This window comes from Piliocolobus tephrosceles, chromosome 21, assembly GCF_002776525.5.
Source record: "Piliocolobus tephrosceles isolate RC106 chromosome 21, ASM277652v3, whole genome shotgun sequence".
Taxonomy (NCBI): Eukaryota; Metazoa; Chordata; class Mammalia; order Primates; family Cercopithecidae; genus Piliocolobus; species Piliocolobus tephrosceles.
The window spans coordinates 20,670,559-20,689,878 of NC_045454.1; the positions used below are offsets into that span (position 1 = coordinate 20,670,559).

A 19,320-nucleotide genomic window follows, 5' to 3' on the forward strand; every position below is an offset into this window, starting at 1 on the left:
GGGTTTCACCATGTTGGCCAGGATGGTCTTGATCTCTTGACCTCGTGATCCACCTGCCTCAGCCTCCCAAAGTGCTGGGATTACAGGCGTGAGCCACTGCACCCAGCCACTCTCACATTTTTTGTACACCTTTATTCTGGGATATCTTTTCAAGAATATTTCTATACTATAACAAACGGCCTTGCAAGGTAGAGATAATGTCTCTCTCTGGATCAATAGGCAGGTTTGCTTGCTTGTTCAGGATAATAAAGGTAATGTCTCCTTCCAAGCTAAGGCTACGTACACTTATTGCCCATGATGAATGATTTGGGTTCTCTAAACTCAGTGTTCCTTTTCTATAAGGCAGCTCACTGCATGCTCAGGAACTATCTAGACCCATCCGTATCAGCCTTATGTGACTTGCAAGCAAAGAGGAGCTGCTGGCTGTGCTGACAACAATCAAATCCTTTGTCTTTGACTGAGAGTGTGTGTTTCCTGCCAGCATCCATGACACTATGGCAAGCTAACTTGTCAGCTTGCAAGTAGGGTGAAGTTGTGGAAATAATATAGTTCTGGACACCAGTAAATAACAAAACAGAATATTTTGAAAATCATAACGGACTACTATGACAACCAAGGCTGATTACTAACAAAGTATAGAAAAAGTAATCAAGGCTGGACACAATGGCTCACGCCTGTAATCCCAACACTTTGGGAGGCCGAGGCAGGTAGACTGCTTGAGGTCAGGAGTTCAAGACCAGCCTGGCCAACATGGTGAAACCCTGTCTCTACTAAAAGTACAAAAATTAACCAGGTGTGATAGCAGGTGCCTATAGTCCCAGTTACTTGGGAGGCTGGGGCAGGAAATCACTTGAAACTGGGAGGCAAAGGTTGCAATGAGCCGAGATTGTGCTACTGCATTCCAGCCTGGGCAACACAGTGAGGCTCCATCTCAAAAAAAAAGAAAAAAAGAAAGAAAGAAAAAGAAAAAGACTCACTCCAAAAATTATTTTGAAGATTATCAAAATTTGAGAAAGCACTCAATTATATTTAAAGTAGCCCAGAACATTTTATAAAACCTAAAACTCCAAATTATCTTTGAGTATAAAAATGAAATCAGGCTGTGCGCAGTGGCTCACGCCAGTCATCCCAGCACTTTGGGAGGCTGAGGTGGGCAGATCACCTGAGGTCGGGAGTTTGAGGCCAGCCTGGCCAACATGATGAAACTCTGTCATACTAAAAATACAAAAATTAGCTGGGTGTGGTGGCACGCACCTGTAACCCCAGCTATTCGGGAGGCTGAGGCAGGAGAATCACTTGAACCCGGGAGGTGGAGGTTGAGGTTGAGGTGAGCCAATATTGTGTCACTGCACTCCAGCCTGGGCAACAGAGTGATTAAAAAAAAAAAAAAAAAGTCTTCTTTCTCTTTGCCCACACATATTCCCTTCGAAAAGTCAATTTCTAATGGCTTTCTTTGGTCACCAGACAGTCACCTAGAATAGGCAAAGCCTATAGAACAGAAATATAAGTAGTTGGGTGCCATGCAATAATACTACAGGGATTGGAATTAAGGATCGACATGTCATTTTAAATGAAATTGTGTAACTGGCTTTTAAGTACATTTTTAAAGGACTGGGTAGGTACTTGAGTCGATACTTCTGTTTGACATGTTCAAGCCACAAATACACAAATATATAGCTGTCACTGATAAACCTGGGAAGCTGACCCCTTTAGTCCAGGTTGGCCTTCATGAGATCAGAATGCCCAGCTCCCAATTATCAGGGTAACACCAGCTGACTCCCTGATATGTAGGTTCTGGAGAATGTCTTATCAGGACAGTCAGGGAGGTTAGGATTTTTTGTTTGTTTGTTTATTTGTTTGTTTGTTTGGAGATGAAGTCTCACTCTGTCGCCCAGGCTGGAGTGCAGTGGTGCAATCTCGGCTCACTGCAACCTCCGCCTCCTGGGTTCAAGTGATTCTCCTGCGTCAGCCTCCCAAGTAGCTGGGATTACAGGTATGCACCACCACGCCCTGCTAATTTTTGTATTTTTAGTAGAGACAGGGTTTCATCATGTTAGCCAGGCTGGTCTTGAACTCCAGAGTCAGGATTTGACCCCACCTGTGCTGCAACCTTCTGGGACCTCCTGTAGGAAGTGCTGTACCTGCTTTGGAAGAAGCAGCCTCAGATGAAATAACAGCAACTGGTTCCTCCCCAGGATATCCCAGAAACAAGAGGTGGAACTTAAGCTGGCTTGTATTTTTTTTTATCAATGCTCTGACTCTGTATCTCAGTGGAAAATTCTATTCAACAAGAAGAGGGGGCCAGGCGCGGTGGCTTAAGCCTGTAATCCCAGCACTTTGGGAGGCCGAGACGGGCGGATCACGAAGTCAGGAGATCGAGACCATCCTGGCTAACACGGTGAAACTCCGTCTCTACTAAAAAATACAAAAAAAAAAAAAAAAACTGGCCAGGCGAGGTGGCGGGCGCCTATAATTCCAGCTCCTCGGGAGGCTGAGGCAGGAGAATGGCATGAACCCGGGAGGCGGAGCTTGCAGTGAGCTGAGATCCGGCTACTGCACTCCAGCCCGGGCGACAGAGCAAGACTCCGTCTCAAAAAAAAAAAAAAAGAAGAGGGTTGGGCATGGTGGCTCACACCTGTAATCCCAGCACTTTGGGAGGCCGCGGTGGGTGGATCACCTGAGGTCAGGAGTTCAACACCAGCCTGGCCAACATGGTGAAACCCCATCTCTACTAAAAATACAAAAAATTAGCCGGGTGTGGTGCCACGTGCCTGTAGTTCCAGCTACTTGGGAGGCTGAGGCAGGAGAATCACTTGAACCCAGGAGGCAGTGGTTGCAGTGAGCCAAGATTACGCCATTGCATTCCAGCCTGGGCTATAAGAGGGGAACTCTGCTCCAAAAAAAAAGAGGAAGAACATAATTTATTCTCCTCTAGAACTAAAAAAAGTTGTATTTTATCAGAATAATATACCAGTTTAATTAATTTCTTTAATGCTCTTTGAAAATGTGAACTTACAGACTAGGCACAGTGGCTCATGCCTGTAATCCCAGCACTTTGGGAAGCCGAGGCAGGTAGATCACCTGAGCTCAGGAGTTTGAGACCAGCCTGAGCAACATGGCAAAACCCCATCTCCACTAAACATTAGCCAGGCATGGTGGTGTGCACCTGTAATCCCAGCTACTCGGAAGGCTGAGGCAGGAGGATCACTTGAACCTCAGGAGGCAGAGGTTGCAGTGAGCCAAGATGACACGATTGCACTCCAATCTGGGTGGCAGAGCAAGACTCTGTCTCAATATATATATATATATATATAATATATACTTTTAATATTTTAATATTATGTATTATACATAAATACAAATGTTGAAATGAAAATTAAAAATCTAACAGGTTTTAACAACAGGTTAGGCTTTAACAACACGTTAGGCTGGGCGCGATGGCTCAAGCCTGTAATCCCAGCACTTTGGGAGGCCGAGACGGGCGGATCACGAGGTCAGGAGATCAAGACCATCCTGGCTAACATGGTGAAACCCCGTCTCTACTAAAAAATACAAAAAAAAAAAAACTAGCCGGGCGAGGTGGCGGGCGCCTGTAGTCCCAGCTATTCGGCAGGCTGAGGCAGGAGAATGGCGAGAACCTGGGAGGCGGAGCTTGCAGTGAGCTGAGATCCGGCCACTGCACTCCAGCCTGGGCGGCAGAGCGAGACTCCATCTCAAAACAAAAACAAAAACAAAAACAAACAAAAAAAAAACAACAACAGGTTAGACTTAGCACATGAGAAGACTAGTGAATAGAGGCATGGATTTGAAGAAAATATCAAGGTTGAAAGGAATAAAAAAGAACAACAGATAGGCCGGGCACAGTGGCTCAGGCCTGTAATCCCAGCACTTTAGGAGGCCAAGGCGGGCAGATTGCTTTGAACTCAAACTCCACAAGCTTGAGACCAGCATGGCCAACACGGTGAAACCTTGCCTCTACTAAAAATACAAAAAAAAAAAAAAAAGTAGCTGGGTTTGGTGGTGCTTGAGCCGGGGAAGTGGAGGGTGCAGTGAGCTGAGATTGTGCCACTGTACCCCAGCCTGGACAACAGAGTCACACCCTGTCTCAAAAAAAAAAAAAACAAAAAAACAGAAAAGAACGTAAAAGATACATGGAACAACATTAAAGTGTCTAACATGTGTAACCCACACAGAGAAAAGAACAAAAATGAGAAACAAACACTATCTGAAGATATAGTAACCAGAATTTTCCCAAACTGACAAAAGACATCAAACCCAAGATTTAAAAAATTCCTAACTGAGCCTAGTGACTCAGGCCTGTAATCTCAACAATTTGAGAAACCAAGGAGGGAAAACTACTTGAGGCTAGGAGTTTGAGACCATCCTGGGCAACATACGGAGACCCCATCTCTAAAAAAATACAAAATTTCACTGGGTGTGGTGGTGTGCACCTGTGGTCCAAGCTACTTGGGACGCTGAGGTAGGAGGATCACTTGAGCCCAAGAGGGTGAGGCTGCTGTGAGCTAAAATCATATCACTGCACTCCAACCTGGGCATCCAAGCAAGACCCTGTCTTTAAAACAAACAAACAGAAAAAAAAACTTCCTAAATACTTCCAGCAGATAACACCACAATATCCACCACACTATAAAACTACACCACAATATAATTGGGATTTTTACATTTCACTGCAATATAAAAGTAGGCACACCACAGTAATCTGTTAAAAAAAAATTCTAAAAGCAGCTAAAGGGAAAAACTACCTCTAAAACAATTATCTCTGAAGGAGTTACAATGTAAGTGACAAACTACTACTCAATGGAAATAATAAAAGACAGAAGACAAGGAGGGGATATCTGCTAAGAGAAAATAACTGCCAACTCAGAATTCTATTCTCCACAAAAATAAAGACAAAATTTTGTACTCTGTAAAAATTAAGATGAACGGCCGGGCACGGTGGCTCACGCCTGTAATCTCAGCACTTTGGGAGGCCGAGGTGGGTGGATCGCGAGGTCAGGAGATCAAGACCATCCTGGCTAACGTGGTAAAACCCCATCTCTACTAAAAATACAAAAAAATTAGCCAGGCATGGTGGCAGGCGCCTGTAGTCCCAGCTACTCAGGAGGCTGAGGCAGGAGAATGGCGTGAACCCAGGAGGCAGAGCTTGCAGTGAGCCAAGATCGTGCCATTGCACTCCAGCCTGGGGGACAGAGCGCGAGACTCCCTCTCAAAAAAAAAAAAAAACAACTTAAGACGAAATAAATATATTTTCTAATAAAACCTAAGAGAATGTATTGCCAGTGGGCACAATAAAATAAATACTAAGTAAGTTATTTGGGTACACAGAAAATGGTTCCAGATAAAAGCAATGCAATGCAGAAAATAATAAGGCACACTGTAAAAGGTAAATATGTGGGCAAATGTAAACAAACATTCACTACATATTACAATTAGAAATTAATGCCCTGTGGGGATTAAAATGTGGAATTAAGATACATGACAACATGGCTGGGTACAGTGGCTCACGCCTATAATCCCAGCACTTTGGGAGGCTGAGGTGGGGGGATCACCTGGGATCAGGAGTTCAAGACCAGCCTGGCCAACATGGCGAAACCCCTGTCTCTACTAAAAAATACAAAAATTAGCCGGCATGGTGGTGCATGCCTGTAATCTCTGCTACTCAAGAGGCTGAGGTGGGAGAATCACTTGAACCCAGTTGGTAGAGGTTGCAGTGAGCCAGAATCCCACCACTTCACTCCAGCCTAGGCAATAGAGTGAGACTGTATATCACACACACACACACACAAAGATATATGACAACAAATGCACAAAAAACTGAGGACACATAAAAGGAATTAAACTACTATTAAGGGTTGGGTACAGTGGCTCATGCCTGTAATCACAGTACTTTGGGAGGCCGAGACAGGAGGATCATTTGAGCCCAAGAGTTCAAGACCAGCCTGGCCAACACAGTGAGACCCCCATCTCCAAAATAAAACAAATTAGCCAGGCATGGTGGTGTGTACCCGTAGTCCTACCTACCCAAGAGGCTGAAGTGGGAGAATTGCTTGAGCCCAGGAGTTTGAGGTTGCAGTGAGCTATGATCACACTACTGCACTCCAGCCTCGGTGATGGAGTGAGACCTGTCTCTATAAATAAATGAATAAATTTTTTTTAATTCTATTAAGATCCGGCCGGGTGCAGTGGCTCATGCCTGTAATCCCAGCACTTTGGGAGGCCGAGGCTGGTGGATCACAAGGTCAGGATTTCGAGACCATCCTGGCCAACACGGTGAAACACCGTCTCTACTAAAAATACAAAAAAAAAAAAGCTGGGCGTGGTGGTGGGCGCCTGTAGTCCCAGCTACTCGGGAGGCTGAGGCAGGAGAATGGCATGAACCTGGGAGGTGGAGCTTGCAGTGAGCTGAGATCGTGCCACTGCACTCCAGTCAGGGCAACAGAGCCAGACTCTGTCTCAAAAAAAAAAAAAAAAAAAAAAAAAATTCTATTAAGATCCCTACAAGTTTGAGAAAGATATAAAGAAGCTAATTGCAGGTTCGATGCAATAAGTAAATAATGTATTTGTTAATCTCTAAGGCAACCACAGGAAGAGAACTAAATGTATGTATAACGATCATGTTATAAAAGGAAAAACTAGAATAAAAATGCTTGATTAATCCAAAAAAGGCAGGAGAATGAAAAAAGGAAGAACATATTGAGCAAACAGAAAAACACTGGGAAGACAGCAGATTTAAATCCAAATACATAAGAAAATTAATGAAATGTAGATGGATAAAATACATCAATTAATAGACAAAAATGGCTGGGCACAGTGGCTCACACCTGTAATACCAGCACTTTGGGAGGCCAAGGTGGGAGGATCCCTTGAGGCCAGGAGGTTTAGACCAACCTAGCAACACGGTGAGACACTGTGTCTACAAAAAATGCTTAAAAATCAGCCATGTGTGGTGGTGTGCACCTGTAGTCCCAGCTACTCAGGAGGCTGAGGTGGGAGGATCACTTGAGCCCAGGAAGTTGAGGCTGCAGTGAGACATGTTCATGTAACTGCCCTCCAGCCTGAGGCAACAGAGAAGATCCTATCTCCCAAAAAAAAAAAAAAAAAGAAAAAGATCTTCCTTACCAACACTGCGGATAGGATGCTGTTTGATGGGGGCAGCCTGGTGCAGGTTGTTGCAGTCCAAGCGCGGTAAGGGAAGTATTCAGAGAAGAGCAGCCCAGCATGTACCGGGCAAACCTATCAGGAATCTAACATTTTCTCTCAACCTCCCACTAGTACCATTCTCAGCAAAACCACTATCATCTTCAATTTGAACAAATGAAATAGCCTCCTAGTGGGTCTTCCAATGATCCATCATGCCCTTATTCAATCTATTTTCTGTAGAGCGATATTTAAAAATCAGCTCATGTAGGCCGGGTGTGGTGGCTCATGCCTGTAATTCCAGCACTTTGGGAGGCTGAGGAAGGTGGATCACAAGGTCAGGCGTTCAAGACCACCCTGACCAACATTGTGAAACCCCATCTCTACTAAAAATACAAAAATTAGCTGAGTGTGGTAGTGTGTGCCTGTAATCTTAGCTACTCGGGAGGCTGAAGCAGGAGAATTACTTGAACCCAGCCCACCAGAGCTCTGATATCACGCCCCTACACTCCAGTTGGGGCGACAGAGCAAGACTCCATCTCAAAAAAAAGGAAAAAAAAAAAAAAAAAAAAAAAACCATCTCATGTTACTCCCCTGCTCAAAAATCTCCAGCAGCTTTCTACCACACTTCAAATAAAAAATGTCAGATGCAGCTGAGTGCAGTGGCTCACGCCTGTAATCCCAGCACTTTGGGAGACTGAGGTGGGAGAATCACTTGAGCCCAGGAGTTCAAGACCAGCCTGGGCAACACAGCAAAACCGCCGTCACTACAAAAAAATGCAAAAATTTTCCAGGGGTGGTGGCATGCACATGCGCCTGTAGTCCCAGCTACTTGGGAGGCTGAGGCCAAGGTGGGTGGATCACAAGGTCAGGAGTTCAAGACCAGCCTGGCCAACATGGTGAAACCCTGTCTCTACTAAAAATACAAAAATTAGCCAGGCGCGGTGGCGGGCACCTAAAATCCCAGCTACTCTGGAGGCTGAGGTGGGAGAATCGCTTGAACCCGGGAGGTGGAGGTTGCAGTGAGCTGAGATCGCGCAACTGTACTCCAGCCTGGGCAACAGAGCGAGATTCCACCACAAAAAAAAAAAAAAAAAAAGTCAAATGCCTTCTCCTATGATATACAAACCATTACACGATCTTGCTCTTGCCTAACATTATCTTGTTTCTACACCTTTCACTTACCTTTTGAATAAGCATCTTAATCATCTTGGGCTTCTTGCAGTTCCTCAAACATACAAAGCTCCCCTCTCCCCATGCAAAGCCTTTGTATTTGCTATTCTCTGCCAGGAATGTCCTTGCTTTAGATATTCATATGGCCTGGGCTCTTTTTTCATGTCACTACTCAACTATCACCTCCTCAAAATGTCCTGACCACCCTATTTAAAATATCCCTCTCTACTTGCCGACTTCCATTCTCGCCCAGGCTGGAATGCAGCAGCACGATCTCGGCTCACTGCAATCTCCACCTCCCAGGTTCAAGCGATACTTCTGCCTCAGCCTCCCGAGTAGTTGGGACTACAGGCGTGTGCCACCATGCCCAGCTCATTTTCGTATTTTCAGTAGAGACAGGTTTCACAATGTTGGCCAGGCTGGTCTCGAACTCCTGGCCTCAAGTGATCCTCCCACCTCAGCCTCTCAAAGTGCTGGGATTACAGGTGTGAGCCACTGTGCCTGGCCCTTCTTACTTTTCTTAATCCTTGTTGCTATCTAGTGTTATGTATTGGTGTACTTGTTTACTTAATGTCCTTACTCCTATTATGATGGAAACAACATGATTGCTGGGACCCATCGGTCTCATTCACATCTGCTCCACTAGCGTCCAGCACAACACCTAGTTCCGATTAGACACTCAAGTACTTGCCAAATAAATGAAGGAATATATTTCTAGCCAATGAAATACATATCAACCTAATCATAATAGAAGCTGGAAAGAAACTGGGTCCTAAATATGGACTGAACTGTGTTCCCCAAAATTTGAATGTTGAAGCCCTAACTTTATTTGGAGATAGGGCTTTTAGGAGGTGATTGAGGTTAAATGAGGCCTAACGGTGGGGTCCTAATCCACTAGAATTACTGGCCTTTAAGGAGAGGAAGAGGGCCAGGTGCAGTGGCTCACGCCTGTCATCCCAGCACCTTGGGAGGCTGAGGTGGGAGCATCACTTGAACCCAGGAGTTCAAGACCAGCCTAGGGAATACGGTGACATCTCTGTCTCTACAAAAAATGTTTTTTAAAAATAGCTAAGTGTGGAGGTATGTGCCGGTAAACCTAGCTACTCAGAAGGCTGAGACGGGAGGATTGCTTGGGCCCAGGAGTTCGAGACTGCAGTGAGCTGTGATGGTACCATTGCACTCCAGCCTGGGCAACAAAGTGAAGCCTTGTCTCAAAAAAAAAGGAAAAAAAAAAAAGGAAGAAAGTGGCCTCTTTCTCTCTCTGTGTCATATGAGGACACAGCAAGAAGGCAGCTGCCTGTAAGCCAGGAAGAGACTTCACCAGAACCTGGCACCCTGATTTCGGACTTCCAGCCTCTAGAATCGTGAGAAAATACATATCTGGTATTTAAGCCACCCAGACTATGGTATTCTGTTATGGCAGCTTAAGATGACTAATACAGATTTAGATAGAGATGAAACTGTAGTCACCGATCCAAAAAAAGAGTAGCCCCTCTCTTTGTCAAATCTTTTCCCCTTTCCCCTCAACAGCATCCTTAAAAAAAAACTTTTTTATTTTAAAATAATTACAGAGCAAATGGAAGTTGCACAGAAATGTACAGAAAAGTCTTGTGTAGACTTCACCCAGCCCCTCCCAGTGTTAACATCTTAGGCAAGTATAGTACAATATTCAAATCAAGAAATTCATGGGGCCGGGCACGGTGGCTCATGCCTCTAATCCCAGCACTTTGGGAGGCCAAGACGGGCGGATCACCTGAGGTCAGGAGTTCGAAACCAGACTGGCCAACATGGTTAAACTCCTTCTCTACTAAAAATACAAAATTAGCCAGGTGTGGTAGCACATGCCTGTAATCCCAGCTACTTGAGAGGCTGAGGTGGGAGAATCACATAAACTCAGGAGGTGGAGGTTGCAGTGAGCAGAGATCGCGCCACTGTACTTTAGCCTGGGCGACAGAGTGAGACTCCGTCTCAAAAAAATAAAAATAAAAAAAGAAAGAAATCAGTGTTGGTATATTCCATAGAGCTTACTTAGACTTCACCAGTTCTATGTGCACTCGTGTGTTTATGTGCATAGCTCTATGCAATTTTATCACAGGTAGCCTGCTAAAACCACCACCACAATCAAGATACTCACCCGTACCATGACTGCAAGACTTCCTTGTGTTACCCCTTTCTAACCCAAACCATCCTCTCCTCCCTACATCCCTACTCTTGGAAACCACTAATTTGTTTTTCCATGTCTATGTTATTTTGCAAATATTACATACGTAAAGTCATGTAGTGCATAACCATTTGTGATTGATTTTGTCACTCAGCATAATTTCCTTGAAATTCACCCAAGTTGTTGCATGTATCAAAAGTTTATTCCTTGCTGTTACTCAGTCTATTCATGGTATTGGTGTGCCTTTCACTCAGTTTTAATTGGGCTACTTATCATTTTAGCACTGAGTTGTGTATACACTAGATACTGGTCCCTTGTTAGATATGTTTTACCACTATTACTCTCCCAGTCTGTGACTTACCCATTCATCTGCTTATTGGTATATTCTCATGAGACAAAGTTTTCAATTTGGATAAAGTCTAATGTATTATTTATTTATTTATTTTGAGACTGTCACCCAAGCTGGTGTGCAGTGGTGCGATCTTGGCTCACTGGAACCTCCACCTCCCAGGTTCAAGTGACTGTCCTGCCTCAGCCTCCCGAGTAGCTGGGATTACAGGCATGCCACCACGCCCGGCTAATTTTTGTATTTTCAGTAGAGATCAGGTTTCGCCATGGTGGCCAGGCTAGTCTCAAACTCCCAAAATCAGGCGATCCGCCCGCCTTGGCCTCCCAAAGTGCTAGGATTACAGGTATAAGCCACCTCACCCAGCCTGATTTTTTTATTTTTATGGTTATTGTTTTCACTCAAGAAACCTTTGCCTACTCCCAAGTCATAAGTTGGGATACTCATCACTGTCCTGTTTCCCTCATTTTAGCGTTTATAAGTGGGTCTAAAAACCATCTCAAATTAATTTTGGTATGAGGTAAAGGTTGCGAGGTTTGTTTATTTGTTTCCCCAATTATTCTAGTACTATTTGTTGAAAAGACTTTCTTCTCCCCATTGGAATGCTTTGGCATCTTTGTCAAACAATAAATGACCCTTTAAGTGTGTGTGTGGCAGGGTATGTTTCTAGGACCCCTGTTCTGTTTTGTTTGGTGATCTTTGCCAATAATATACTGTCTTGATCATTATAGTTTTCATAAATCCTGAAGTTTGTTTGTTTTTTTGAGATAGAGTCTCACTCTGTCACCCAGGCTGGAGTGCAGTGGCACGATCTTGGCTCCTTGCAACCTCCGCCTCCCAGATTCAAGCGATTCTCCTTCCTCAGCCTCCTGAGTAACTGGGACTATAGGCACGTGCCACGCCAACACCCGGGTAATTTTAAATCCTGAAATATCTTGATGTCATGTCATCTAAGTCCTGTAATATGTTCTTATGTTTTCAAGTTGCTTGGGATATGCTAAGTCATTTGTTATTTTGTATAAATCTTAGAATCTGCTTGCTAATTTCTACCAGAAAAAAAAAAAGCCTGCTAGGATTATATTGAAATTTTTATAATACTGAGTCTTCCCATTCCAAAAATGATTATTTCTATTTATTTAGGCCTTGTTTAATTTCTCTTAGCTATGGTCTATGGTTTTCAGCGTAGGTGTCTCGCATATGTTTTATCAAACTCATTTCTTAGTATTTTATGTTTTTTGACACTCCTATAAATTGTTATTTACTTTTCCTTTTTTTTTTTTTGGCTTCTAGTATATAAAAACACAATTGATTTTGCTATTTATTTATTTATTTATTTATGACTCAGAGTCTCACTCATTCTGTCACCTAGAGTAGAGTGCAGTGGTGTGATCTCAGCTCACTGCAACCTCCACTTCCCAGGTTCAAGAGATTCTCGTGTCTCACCCTCCCCAGTAGCTGGGACTACAGGCTCGCACCACCATGCCTGGCTAATTTTTATATTTTTAGTAGAGATAGGGTTTCACTATGTTGACCAGGCTGGTCTTGAACTCCTGACCTCAGATGATCCACCCACCTCGGCCTCCCACAGTGCAGGGATTCCAGGCATGAGCCACCATGCCCAGCCCTGATCGATCGATCTATCTATCTATCTATCTATCTATCTATCTATCTATCTATTTTATTTTTTGAGATGGAGTCTTTCTCTATCATCTGAGCTGGAGTGCAGTGGCATGATCTCGGCTCACTGCAAACTCTGCCTCCCAAGTTCAACCAATTTTCCCACCTCAGCTTCTGAGTAGCTGGGATTACAGGCATGCGCCACTACATCCAGTTAATTTTTTAATTTTAATAGAGATGAGGTTTCACCATGTTGGTCAGGCTGGTCTCGAACTCCTGACCTCAAGTGATCTGCCTTCCTTGGCCTCCCAAAGTGCTGGGATTATATGTGTGAGCCACTGCACCCAGCCTGATTTTTTAACATTAACCTTAGAGCCTGTGACCTTATTGTGATTTTTCAATTATTACTTCGAATAGTTGTTGTCTTGATTCCTTAGGACTTTCTATGTACACAATCATGTCATCTCCAAATGCAGACTTACATCTTCCTTTTTTGATCTTTATGTCTCATTTCTTTTTCTTATTGATAATGGATTTTTATAGTTTATAGTGTATTTTTTTTTTTTTTTTTTTTTTTGAGACGGAGACTCGCTCTGTCGCCCGGGCTGGAGTGCAGTGGCCGGATCTCAGCTCACTGCAAGCTCCGCCTCCCGGGTTTATACCATTCTCCTGCCTCAGCCTCCCGAGTAGCTGGGACTACAGGCGCCCACCACCACGCCCGGCTAGTTTTTTGTATTTTTTAGTAGAGACGGGGTTTCACAGTGTTAGCCAGGATGGTCTCGATCTCCTGACCTCGTGATCCGCCCGTCTCGGCCTCCCAAAGTGCTGGGATTACAGGCTTGAGCCACCGCGCCCGGCTATAGTGTATTTTTTTAATAGGTGCCCCTTACCAGATTGAGGAAGTTCCCTTCAATTTCTTGTTTGCTGAGAGCTTTTTATCATGAATGGATGGTGGATTTTGTCATATGCTATTTTTACATATATGAAGATGACTGCTATGGTTTGAATGTTTGTTGCCTCCAAAACTCATGTTGAAAATTAATTCCTAATGGCAATATTGAGAGTGGGGTTTTTAAGAGGTGACTGGGCCATGACGGCTCTGCTCTCATGAATGGATGAACCCATTCATGGATTGGTGAGTTAATCGATTAATGGGTTATCACAGGATTGGGACTGATGACTTTATAAGAAGGGAGGCCTGAACTAGCACATCTGCATGTTCAGCTCCCTTGCACGTGATGCCCTGCAAAGCCTCGGAACTCAGCAGAGTCCCCAACAGCAAGAAGGCCCTCACTAGACACAGCCCCTTGACGCTGGACTTTTCAGCCTCCAAAACTGTAAGAAATAAATTCCTTTTCCTTATACATTACTGAATTTCAAGGTATTCTGTTATAAGCAACAGAAAATGAACTAAGATAATCATCATATGGTCTTTCACCTTTTCTGTTAATACGGTGAATTAACAGGTAGAAAGAAACCCTACTTAACCATCATTTTTGTATATCATTATATTTGATTTGTTAATATTTGGTTAAAATTTTTGTATCTATGTATGGAAAAGATATGGGTTTATGCTTTTTTTGTAATTTCTTTTTCGGGTTATGGTATGAGTTATGTCGGCCTCATAAAATGCATTCCTTTTCTGAAGGAGTTTGTACAATACTGCTGCTACTTCTTCCTTAGATATTTAATGGAATTCACCAGTGAAACCATCTGGGGCTGGCATTTGCTTTGTGGAGATTTCTGATAATGAATTCAATTACTTTAATAGCATAAGGGTATTCAATTTCTTTTATATCTTGTGTCAGTTCCGGTAAGTTGTACATTTTAAATTTTAAAATTTAAGTTATCAAATTTACTGGCATAAAGTAATTCATGGCATTCTCTTATTATTCTTTTTTTGGAGTAGGGCTAGAGTCTCACTCTGTCACTCAGGCTGGAGTGCAATGGCGCGATCTTGGCTCACTGCAACCTCTGCCTCCCAGGTTCAAGCGACTCTTGTGTCTCAACTTCCAGAGTAGCTGGGACTACAGGCGCCTGCCACCATGCCCAGCTAATTTTTGTTTTTTTTTTTTTTTTTTTTTTTTTGAGATGGAGTCTCGCTCTGTCACCCAGGCTGGAGTGCAGTGGCCGGATCTCAGCTCACTGCAAGCTCCGCCTCCTGGGTTCACGCCATTCTCCTGCCTCAGCCTCCCGAGTAGCTGGGACTACAGGCGCCGCCACCTCGCCCGGCTAGTTTTTTTTTTTTTTTTGTATTTTTAGTAGAGACGGGGTTTCACCGTTTTAGCCAGGATGGTCTCGATCTCCTGACCTCGTGATCCGCCCGTCTCGGCCTCCCAAAGTGCTGGGATTACAGGCTTGAGCCACCGCGCCCGGCCTAATTTTTGTATTTTTAGTAGAGACAGTGTTTTGCTGTGTTGGCCAGACTGGTTTGGAACCCCTGACCTCAAGTGTCCAGCCTGTCTCAGCCTCCCAAAATGCTGGGATTACAGGTATGAGCCACCACGCCCGGCCTCTTATTATTCTTTTAATGGCTATTGGATCTAAAGTGAAAATCCTTCTTTCATTCCTGATATTAGTAATTTATGTTCTTTAAAAAGAAAGAACATAAATTACTAGGTGTTTACCATCTTTGTTGATCTTTTCAATAAATCAATTTTTGGCTTTATTAATTTTATTTCTTTTCTATTTTGCTGATTTCTGCTCTTATATTTAATTATTTTTTTCTTCTATCAGGAATAGTCCTTCTCTTTAAAGTGAGATAGAAATATGAAAGATGAGAAACAATGTTGCAATCAAGGTCAACAGAAAGTTCCTTTGCTTGGTGGGGCGCAGTGGCTCACGCCTGTAATCCCAGCACTTTGGGAGGCCAAGGTGGGTGGATCACAAGGTCAGCAGATCGAGACCATCCCGGCTAACATGGTGAAACCCCGTCTCTACTAAAAATAAAAAAAAAATTAGCCAGGCGTGGTGGCGGGCACCTGTAGTCCCAGCTACTGGGGAGGCTGAGGCAGGAGAATGGCATGAAGCTGGGAGGTGGGGGTTGCAGTGAGCCAACATGGCGGCACTGCACTCCAGCCTGGGCAAAAAAGTGAGACTCCATCTAAAAAAAAAAAGCAAAAAAAAAAAAAAAAGAAAGTTCCTTTGCTAGTCCAGGCTTAAAAGATCTTAATTTGCTTCAAGTCCCGAGCCCTTCCTCCATAGGCCAGGGACTTTTTGAAGACAGATTCCAACATCTCAAGGGTGTGCCTCCACCCTAGTCAGTTTAGCTATTACCTGCAGTAATGATTTCTCAATGCCTGCTCAGCCCTCACTCACCAGGGCAGTATCTTCTTGTCCCTTCCCTTACAACCATCCCGGGTTCCTTCCCTTCTTCATCCAATAAGGTAATCACATCTGGTTTAGAAATGGAAGGTCCTGCTTAAAAGAAAAATGTGACATGAAATTATACACCCGAAAATCTTTAGATTCAGATTTGGTTAAATTTATAATTAACTATAAATCAATATGACATTTCATAAAGCCTAAGAGCAAAGACTTGCAAGGCAGTTGAAGAATGCTCATATTAAGGTAACTTGAGGGTCACAAGGAATAGCCTATGTTAGGTTAAATTAATTATACTAAGGCTATTATATTAACCATCTGGTCAAGAACAGGCCTTAATACAATTTAACCTCACACAGGCTCTGTTGAAAGGCAGTATTGTGTAGAGGGAAGAACACAGACTGAGTCCAGACTGTCTGGCTTTACATCCTGCCTTTGTTTCTGTGTTACCTAGCAAATTATTAACCTTTTGTGTCTATGTTTCCTCAAATAAAATGAATAGTATCTTTTCATAGAGTTGTTGTGAGGCTTAATTAATAATGAACAATGCTTAGAATAATGTTTAAGCCCAAATCTATGGTGATGTTTATTAACATACACACATAATATATGTATTAGCTATTAGCTATTTACTGTTAGCATTTTGATGAGTGCATAATAAAAGGTTTGTTAAGACATTCTCAGATCTTTTCTAGGATATTCATTCAATGTTAAATGCCAGGCTTTTAGATTTTAATTTTCAATTACGAAGTAGATAGAACTGAATACGTCTGTTATAGGAAACAGAATGTGTTTCAGGGTTTTTTCTGTTTGAGACGGAGTCTCGCTCTGTCACCCAGGCTGGAGTGCAGTGGCGCGATCTCAACTCACTGCAACCTCAGCCTCCCAGCTTCAAGCAATTCTCCCTGCCTCAACCTCCCAAGTAGCTGGGATTACAGGCACACACCACCATGCCTGGCTAATTTTTGTATTTTTAGTAGAGATGGGGTTTCACCACGTTGGCCAGGCTGGTCTCGAGCTCCTGACCTCAAGTCACAAAGTGCTGGGATTACAGGCATGAGCCACCATGCCTGGCCTTGAGGGGTTGTTTTTGGGATGGAGTCTTGCTCTGTCACCCAGGCTGGAATGCAGTGGCGTGATCTCAGCTCACTGCAACCTCCGCCTCCTGGGTTAAAGTGATTCTCCTACCTCAGCCTCCCAAGTAGCTGGGATTGCAGGTATGCACCACCATTCCCGGCTGTAAGTTCTAAACAACCTTTCTGGATCCATCTCACACTGTTTATGTTCTACAGACTCCTTTGATTTTTAGAGAAACTCAGAACCCCTATGTCTAGGTATTCTACTTGCAGATGGACTAGAAAGTGGTGTGAAGCATTTATGTCAATTCCGAGCTCCAATATATGGTGAAGTCTGGTTTCTTGAACATGCTTTTTTCATATTCAAATCCATCCCCTTGGATACTAAGGAAATCAGGAATTACAGAGTCTGAAGGAAGCCTGAAGGGCATAGCTGACTGGACATGATGAAATGGAGAGGCTTAGTTCCAACCTAACAAAGCTTAAATCATTCCTTTGGGAACAGAAAATAGAAGTTTTAGATCGTTTTTCTAAATATAGTCCTGAAATTGACAGCAGAGAAAGCCAACATCATTTGGGATAAATAACCTTACCTAGTGAAATGAAGTTGCTGTAGTTCTCCCACATTACATCCCTATATAAGTCCCTCTGAGCAGGATCCAGGAATTCCCATTCTTCCTGTGAAAAGTCTATGGCCACATCCCTGAATGTCACTGAACCCTGAAAAAACAAACTCAGTTATTACTTGTGAAAATAAATTAAATACTTTTACAATGGAAAGAGGGGAGACTGAGGATTGCATTGCAGAGAGGGGTAGCATGGCATGCAAACAGCACTGGGCTGAAAACTTGTGACATGAGTAGGGGCCAGTAAGGAAATCAGTATTTCTGAAGCATTGAGCCTACATGTTCTTAAATAGTCCTGTGGCTACAGATATGATGACATTTTCATCCAAACATATCTAGAAATGAGTACGTAACCCAAAAAATCCTAATTAAATGAAATATCGCACACCAAGCCTTTTGAATACTATGTGCCTCCACCATAAATTCTTTAAAAATATGAAGTCTTGAGGCAAAGTACAGAGGCTCATGCCTATAATCCCAGCACTTTGGGAGGCCCAGATGAGAGAATCACTCGAGCCCAGAAGTTCAAGACCAGCTTGATCAACATTAGCAAGACCCTGTCTCTACAAAAAAAGAAATTTAAAAATTTAAAAATTAAAAAAAAAGAAATATGAGGTCTTGGGCTCTCTTTTTCCCTTTAATGATCATTTAAAAACATTGATAAAAATTATCTCACATGTGCTACAAAATCTCTAAGAAGATAGATTCAAATTCATCACAAACTCGGGTTTTATTACAAACACTTTCCCTTTTATAACCAATTCTTTAGCAAACTTTCAAAAATTTGTTCGATGGCAGTCTACATTTTTAATATATTATATTCTTTTTTCTTTAGATATTTTAATTCAATAAAATCTTGAAAGTCTTCTCCAATTCTCAATGTCTACAATATATAATCCTTATGGATGTGAATCATCTTGCTTGTCACCATCTATCATCTCTCGAACATCGTTTTTTTGTTGCTGAGTTACAGGACACTGAATCATGAAGATATTATAAAGATATCATCCGGACACCAGTATCAATCATTTTCTTTTTTTTTTTTTTTGAGACAGAGTCTCGCTCTGTCGCCCAGGCAGAAGTGCAGTGGCGTGATCTCAGCTCACTGCAAGCTCCGCCTCCCGGGTTCACACCATTCTCCTGCTTCAGTCTCCCGAGTAGCTGGGACTACAGGCGCCCGCCCCCATGCCCGGCTAAATTTTTTTGTATTTTTAGTAGGACAGGGTTTTACCATGTTAGTCAGGATGGTCTCGATCTCCTGACCTCGTGATGCACCCGCCTCGGCTTCCCAAAGTGCTGGGATTACAGACGCGAGCCACCACGCCTGGCCCCCTGTATCAGTCATTTTCATGAAGAGTCATTTTGCTCCCCAAAAGGTATCTGGCCATATCTGGAGACAACTTTGGTTGTCACAATTGGAGGAAAGGGTGTCAGTGTTACAGGCATCTAATGGGTAGAGGCCAAGGACACTGTTAGACATCCTACAATGCACAGGACCGCCTCCTACAATACAAGACTCTCCAGCAAAATGTTAATAGTTCAGGCCAGGTGCAGTGGCTCATGCCTGTAATCCCAACACTTTGGGAGGCCAAGGTGGGCAGATCACTTGAGGTCAGGAGTTTGAGACCAACCTAGTCAACATGGTGAAGCCCTGTCTCTACTAAAGATACAAAAGTTAGCTGGGTGTGATGGTGGGAGCCTGTAATCTCAGCTACAGGAGGCTGATGCAGTAAAATCACTTGAACCCAGGAGACGGAGGTTGCAGTGAGCTGAGACCACTGCACTCCAGCCTAGGCGACAGAGTAAGACTCGGTCTCAAAAAAAAAAAAAGTCAATAGT

At 43.3% G+C, this 19,320-nt stretch overlaps 1 protein-coding gene across 3 annotated transcripts in view; it reads right to left on the bottom strand.

Moving 5' to 3' along the window:
* The window catches only part of ZFP14 (ZFP14 zinc finger protein), a 41,947-nt gene that overhangs the window by 8,024 nt on the left and 14,603 nt on the right, over positions 1-19,320 (bottom strand). For 2 of the 3 annotated variants that reach the window (XM_026449428.1, XM_026449429.1), the window contains exons 3-4: positions 17,449-17,575; positions 15,774-15,875 (exon numbers count right to left, since the gene is read on the bottom strand). In XM_026449428.1, the coding sequence (XP_026305213.1) occupies positions 15,774-15,875; positions 17,449-17,575 (229 nt within the window). The remainder of the gene's footprint in view (positions 1-15,773; positions 15,876-17,448; positions 17,576-19,320) is intronic. The other variant, XM_026449430.1, reaches the window with a different exon arrangement.